Here is a 6,983-nt window from a genome sequence, read left to right on the forward strand (position 1 = left end):
GAAACACAAAAATTCAATTGGCAAGCTTCAATTCACATTATTGCAGAGATACAAGATCTCAAATACTTGGACTCATTTTCTTTAAAGTTCCATTTATCAGGCTTCATGAAAACACTGATCGAAAACAGCACAATTGTTTCCTACCACCCATCAGTTCCCTCTTCTGCCGGGTCACATATATACACATGGCCAAATGAAGTGGCCGGGAAGTCTCACATTGTTGCAATCTCCAGTCCAGACCTAAAATCTTGAAGTGGAGGAGCAGATTTGAGACGAAGTGAGTGGGGTGGGTTAACGCCGCTTTGAACTGTATCCCATTTATATCGGGGAGGGGGGGGGGGGGGGTCAGCTTAATGTGGGAGGAAAGCCTGAGGTGATGCATCTCTCAGACCTTTACCAATTTGGTTTGTTTGTTGTTTAACGCCCCACTCAGCAATATTCCAGCAATAAGACGGCGGTCTGTGAATAATCGAGCTTGGACCAGACAATCAGGTGATTGATATCATGGGATATCACGCGATTGGGATCAATGACATGCATCAATCATGTCAGCGAGCCTGACCACCCGATCCCGTTAGTCGCCTAAACAAGCATAGACGCCTTTTACGGCAAGCATGGGTTGCTGAAGACCTATTCTACCCCGGATCTTCACGGGTCTTACCACTTTGGTGAACCCCACGGGTAGTAAGAGGGAGACAGTTGCATAATGAAAGTCATTCGAGAATACTTCATAGATGTATGTTAATATGCTAATGTGACACTTACCTGGTGTTTTTATATGCTTAAATGTCATTTGAATCAAAGACAGATTCTCTATTATACTTGTAGGTGATACATGTATGTATAAAGCTTCATAGGGGATATAGTCGTAAAAGAATTATACGAAAACACAATCTTTTGGAATAGCCAGAATACATACCGCTTGAACGTCTTTAAACACGAACAAACAATGTTGACTCACGTTGAGACGAGTTCTGACTATGCTTATTCGAAAATGTTACAGACAAAATACAAAGGACAACAAAAGCATATCTTGTAAATCACTAGTCAAAACAGGCAAATTGTAGGAGCAGCCTCAACCACACACCTGCATGCACGTCGCTATATAAGTGCAATGTACGCGACGTTAAACCCCTATTTAACCTCACTTTCTGCTGCTTACAAGTAAAGAGGAACACTTGCGAAATATGCAGAACAGTGGGGGCAGTGTGAAATGTCTCGGCCAAAAACCTTTTGTTGAACAGTAAGACAATAATCCATAAGGCACTGGACTTTTCACTATTTACGCTCTTCAGGCACACACAACCACAGCATTTACAAAAGAAGGCAATGTCTCGGCCAAAAACCTTTTGTTGAACAGTAAGACAATAATCCATAAGGCATTGGACTTTTCACTAGTTACGCTCTTCAGGCACACACAACCACAGCATTTACAAAAGAAGGCAAAAAAACAGCGATTGAGCAAAATCAATTTCATGAGTCATGTCATCCGTTGTTTATAAGCATGAAATACACACATATGCCCAAATTGTATCCATTCTGTAACATTTGTTTGAACCTGTTTAATGATACATTTAGTTATTGTAATATTCATTTTAATATCCTTCGCCTTTCTCTGTTAGGTGTCTTCTCACTGCTGTCTAACGGAGAAAGGTTAGGACAGTGACTCCAGTGATTAAAGGTTCCCTGATAACTGTTGTGATCTTAGGACAAAGGTTCGTTGAGTTAATATTTCCCTGTTATTTTACTGACAAACCATGATGGAACTTCAGTACTGTTCGAAGCATCGTTCATGACAAGTAGCTACTGCTACATGCCAGGAAAACGTGCCAGGTTGTATGATTTCATGTATAGTATCCACTGCAAGACCATGCCATTTGACATGAACGTTTCAATCACAAAGGTGATTTGGGCCTTAAAGAGAGTGGGTGAGTGGGTGAGTGAGTGAGTGAGTGAGTGAGTGAGTGAGTGAGTGAGTGACATGGCGCAGGGTGGTGATGTGGGCAGTGTCGCCATTTAACTTGGTTAGTATAGCATAAGCTAATGTATTTAGGCAATTTAGACTCCCAAATATGACAAGTCTATTACTTTAGACGTTAGATGAATGTGCGATGATGTTCGTTTCTGCCAAGTATTTCAGTTACAGTTTGGGTTTCTGAATGCATTAAAAATATTGTAATGGCAAACTTGATTCACACACCCAGGAGCTAACTGCAAGGTATGTGCCATACAAATCAATAACGCAGTTCTAAAAACGCCTGTGTTTCTCAGCAATGTGTACAAAACAGTGAACAAGTAGTCTCATCGTCAGTAAAAAAGTGTATTTATTCATATCTCAAAATATTCAGGAATATCATTACAAAACAAAATGTACATGTAGTGTTTGGCAGTTCCTACAATTGACAAGTCCATTAATTCAATTGATATCTTCTAAGATACCATGATGAGAGTAGCTTTTAGTTTCCACTCTTTCAGAAACAGCGAGGATTTCTGGAAAACACTGAATATAGGAATTTTTTATTATAGTGATAATGTAGACTTGAGATAGATATCCACTTTGCTGTTGATTGACAAGAACGTCACAGGGTCTAGATCTGTTACGTCGTCACCTACAAAACATGAAAGACTATATATATAAAATATACTTCTATGCATGTACAGTCGTAGGTATGGTGGAAGGGGGGTGAAAGAATGGTAGAAACAGTGAGATATGGATATATATATATATATATACATATATATACACAGAGAGAGAGAGACAGAAAGAGAGAGTAAGAGGGGTGAGAAAGAAACAATGAGAGACGGAGTGAGTGAGATTTATGGAGGAGGAAAGCGATGTTTTTCATTGTAAAGAGACTTATACATGGTTTACAGGTGACGAATTGATTATATCGTTATTACAGGACAATCTTAACGTTATTGAGTATGTCAGATGGGATTATCGCCGTTGAACAGTAATTCAATCACGGCGTGTCAGCTCGATGTGGGGAGAAAGTCCGAAGTGACCGACGAGCACAGTTTGGCGCTGACAAACCGGGAAACATCATCAGGGGCGAACCGGGATTCGAACCCACTATCATAGGTGGCAAAGGGAAGTAACGCTGCATAGCATATTTCAAAGACAAGCTTAAAACGAGCGTGTGAATGATTTTGGTAGTTTCATCAGTCTTGGGCACGGCCTTTATATTTCGGCCGAAAAGATAATTTCCATAGCAGAAAAGGTACATGGTCTTAAAAGGCATGCATGTTTAGAATACCTGGCACGCGCACCGAACAAGAACAAGACTGTTCGATGTCTATTGTGTTCAAGGTGCCAGAAGAATGAAAGCAGCAAAGTGCCATATATATGTTAGCGGAAAAATCCATTCATTTCTCACCAATTTGTACTGTTGTCGTGGCGTCGATGATGATAGCTGGTGTAGTGCGTCGTCCCTGGCAGATCTGGTACAGGGCAGGTGAGGTCGAATTGAAAGCTACCAGCTCAGCATCTGTCATCTTATCATCTGTCTTCATTATATATTCTTCATCATTATCTGGTGTTGTTACGAGCTGAGACACCTTCAAAAAATAAAATAATCCCGTCAGTGGACATTTACAACATATGAAATAACAGTGTATCTTGTAAGAACACGTAGGAACACCTTGATATACTTTTTGATAATCAAGTTTCAGCTTTGAACCAGGAATGTTTAATATACGAAAACGTAAGTTTCCATTAACCTCCGAACCAAACGAAAACTTCCTTTTTTCAAACATTGTATTCATAATTTTCACCGTGCTTTTACCTTTTACGTCCAGTAGAATCTGGTTCGTTGAATAATTGAGAATCTGGCATTGAGGTCTTATTTTTATTCATGTTTACTTAAGTAGGCGCTGCTTCAACCGTGTCATTAGCCAGTACCTTACAGGTGTATTTCCATTTTATGAAGCTGATGATGTCATTGTGTTGGTGTCAGCATTTCAAAGATAAACACTTACATTTCTGCCACTGATTGAGTCGACCGCTGCGTTGAAGTCTGAAATGGGGAACACCAGACAGACTTTGGTGTTGTTTATTCTGAGTCGAGCTGCAGCCACTCCCTGTAATGAAGATCAACACATGAAATGTTTGGGGCTCGAGTACGTCTTCTGGAGTGCCAGTAATTAAAATGGAGCAAAGCTTTGTATAGTGGCTGTTACATTTTGTTCAAAATTCAAGACCAGTATGAAATGAATCGATCATGTTATCGCCTTGCTTTTACACACGCAAAATATTAGTAATTTAGTAGTTAATGTATCAAAGTTAATGAATAAACAACTTGTTTTTATTACAACTGAGGTGACACTTCAGTGAAAATCAAAGTGTTATCACACCAACTTCTGGATGCTACTCAAGTCTCTCATCAATAAAAGAATAAATGAAAATAATTACGTTTTGAAAGTCATAAGCTGAAAATGCGGATGAAATATTAGAATTCATTAGCCTTCTGTCAAATGATGACAGAATAATGAATTCCGTGGTCCTGTTGAACTTAGCTGACTCCTTGATGGTGATATTTGCGTCCACCGTACGTAGCCATTGTCGACGCTCGGCGCCCATTCCGAGCTGGAACAATGTTTAAGGAAACTGATAATTGCAATCATCAAAGTTATGAAATCGTTTTTGAATTAAATGTGTTCATTCTAAATGGTTACTACTTGATAGATATGTATTTCATTTGTGTCTTCGGTGTGAGTGAGTGAGTATGGTTTTACGCCAGTGTTAGCAATATTTCAGCACTATCACGGCTGTAGACACCAGAAATGGGTTCACCCATTGTAACCACTAGGCTACACCCTCGCCTCCCCCATTTGGGCTAGTGTAGCACATATAAGGTAATAAACCTTAAGATCTCTTGTAGAACTAGTATGCATAACACGCATAAAATCAATTGATGAGTGAGTTAGTGAATGTAACAGATAACACTATTTCGGTTGTATGAGAACTCAGGGTCTTTGATCTTATGTGTACGAAAGAAAACAAATGGGAGGAGATCATAGACCAACACAACAGACACGGTTTTAACGAATAAAGTATAGTATCAAGAAAGGAAAAGCCTATGAAAATATTGTATCGAAAAAACTTACTGCAGCCATAAATGGATTTCTGATGGGGCCTCCTCGCCCAAGTGGCTGGCGCCGCCCTATTGTGGGTCCTCGCCTTGCAGGTCGTCGTCCCCATGATGAACGTCCTCGTCCACCCAGTCTTTGTCCTCTTCCTGTAGGTCGTCCTCCACCCGGTCTTTGTCCCCTTGCTCCAAATCCTCGTCCACCCTGTCTTTGTCCCTCTGCTCCAAATCCTCGTCCACCCGACGGAAGTCCAGACCCACCCAATCGGCTACCACTCCCTACAGGTCCCCTTCTAGAGCTACGTATTGCAGGTCTACCACGCCCTGGGGAGTCTTTGGGTGTTAAGCTATTTGAACTGTTCCTTCGTCTCCCACCTCTTCCAAACGAATGCACGCATGCAAGACAACTTAAGGCAACCAGCAGAACAAGCGTGATCCTCATGTCTAACTTTGCAAGCCAACTATTACACGGTAAGGAGACCTATCGACGTGGTTGTCGACATAAAAATGAAATGAATGGTGATGTACTTGTCTTATATACGAAAGGATTTGGTGTCGCGTGGAGATTTATTGGATCTGATATGCATGATTGAGTACATAAACAAATCTGACGTCAACATAGCCATTCATCTCCGACGTTTGGCATGAAAAGCCACCGTAGATTCTTTGCATTTACAATGTCATAAAGAGATTGATTTTGTAGATGTCATGTAGCGTTCAAGCGGAATGCCATCGGGAAATGTTAAATGTAAATAATCTAATAGGACCCCTTGAGAGACATATTTTTCGGAATACAAAGGACGGTCTACTTTGAATGTTATGTCAGGCAGACACAATGTCTTGAATATTCGTCATATTTGTATAATGTTGTCAAAATTAATATATATTTTTTTTAACAGTTTTGAACAACTTCAAATATATTCTACAACTTCATATTTCCCATGCCAGTGAACTCGACATAGGTTTCAGAACTTGTATAATAGTATGTAGCGCTCTGGGATGCAAGTTGTGGAAACCAGTCAAACGAGCTTGAGGCATTAAATGTTAGGTCACTGTTCTTTGTGATCAAGTCGCAGGACACTTATGGGTGTAGGGCTATTGCCATTCAGCACCCGGCGCACCTGGCTGACAAGCTCCATAAAGATTTACTAGTGTTTTAGCAAACCCAGATCTTTTCTTTTGCGTTGACAATATATAGGTAATGTATGTGATATATAGATATAGATATATAGATATATAGATATATATATAGATATATATAGATATATATACACACACACACACACACACACAGTATATCAGAGTATTTAAAGTATATTGTGTATATTTAGGTGTTAATAAATCTTATAAAATATCATTAAATTTTTTGTGTTTTTGTCTCTCACTGTGTGATTGGTCGTAGATATTGTGATCAAACATCTATTTAATCTGTGTTTTATTTGTATTTGAAATGTATCTACGAGAGCGACAACAGCACATCGAAACGATCGAAACTTAGTTCATGTCATCGGCATGTGTTAAGTGTATTGTTAACATTCAAACCTGGCCAGACGGGTATCGACTTGCTTTCAAACGTGGACAGGAGATCTCGGGTATACATACAGGGGTAGCTCGCTACTGAGCTATCAGCTGAAACTTAAACTCGAGACCAAACACAGTTAATAATATTCTATTCGAATATACAAAACTATCGGACCGGGGACAACAGGTCGAGCCTTGTTGTATGCCGTCTCACTTAGATATTCATGGAAATGAAAACGTAGACACACTGGCGAAGATAGCTATAGACAAAGCGGAGAAACAGCCTACTCCCTTTGTGAAGTGTGATATCATAAAGTGGGTTCAACTGACAAGACAACCCAAAACTTCAATTAATCACATAGAATTGTTTCAATT

The 6,983-nt window shown here is 39.8% G+C and overlaps 1 protein-coding gene across 1 annotated transcript; it reads right to left on the reverse strand.

Annotated features, from left to right (window-relative positions):
• Nucleotides 1-2,306: 2,306 nt before the first annotated feature.
• Nucleotides 2,307-5,587, reverse strand: LOC124133464. The gene is made up of 5 exons (XM_046497896.2): nucleotides 5,107-5,587; nucleotides 4,412-4,585; nucleotides 3,979-4,080; nucleotides 3,378-3,558; nucleotides 2,307-2,609 (listed from the first exon to the last, which is right to left on the reverse strand). The coding sequence occupies exons 1-5, from the start codon at nucleotides 5,527-5,529 to the stop codon at nucleotides 2,521-2,523; spliced, it is 969 nt and encodes a 322-aa protein (XP_046353852.2). The 5' UTR covers nucleotides 5,530-5,587; the 3' UTR covers nucleotides 2,307-2,520.
• Nucleotides 5,588-6,983: the final 1,396 nt, after the last annotated feature.

This window comes from Haliotis rufescens, unplaced genomic scaffold, assembly GCF_023055435.1.
Source record: "Haliotis rufescens isolate VD_foot unplaced genomic scaffold, xgHalRufe1.0.p SCAF_21, whole genome shotgun sequence".
Lineage (NCBI taxonomy): Eukaryota > Metazoa > Mollusca > Gastropoda > Lepetellida > Haliotidae > Haliotis > Haliotis rufescens.

Excerpts from the sequence above, each read along its gene's own strand:
- LOC124133464 (XM_046497896.2), bottom strand. The coding sequence starts at position 5,529 with ATGAGGATCACGCTTGTTCTGCTGGTTGCCTTAAGTTGTCTTGCATGC. Across the intron at positions 3,559-3,978 it reads ACTCAATCAGTGGCAGAAAT|GTGTCTCAGCTCGTAACAAC; the intron begins GTAAGTGTTTAT and ends TATTTTTTGAAG. Across the intron at positions 2,610-3,377 it reads CACGACAACAGTACAAATTG|GTGACGACGTAACAGATCTA; the intron begins GTGAGAAATGAA and ends CATGTTTTGTAG.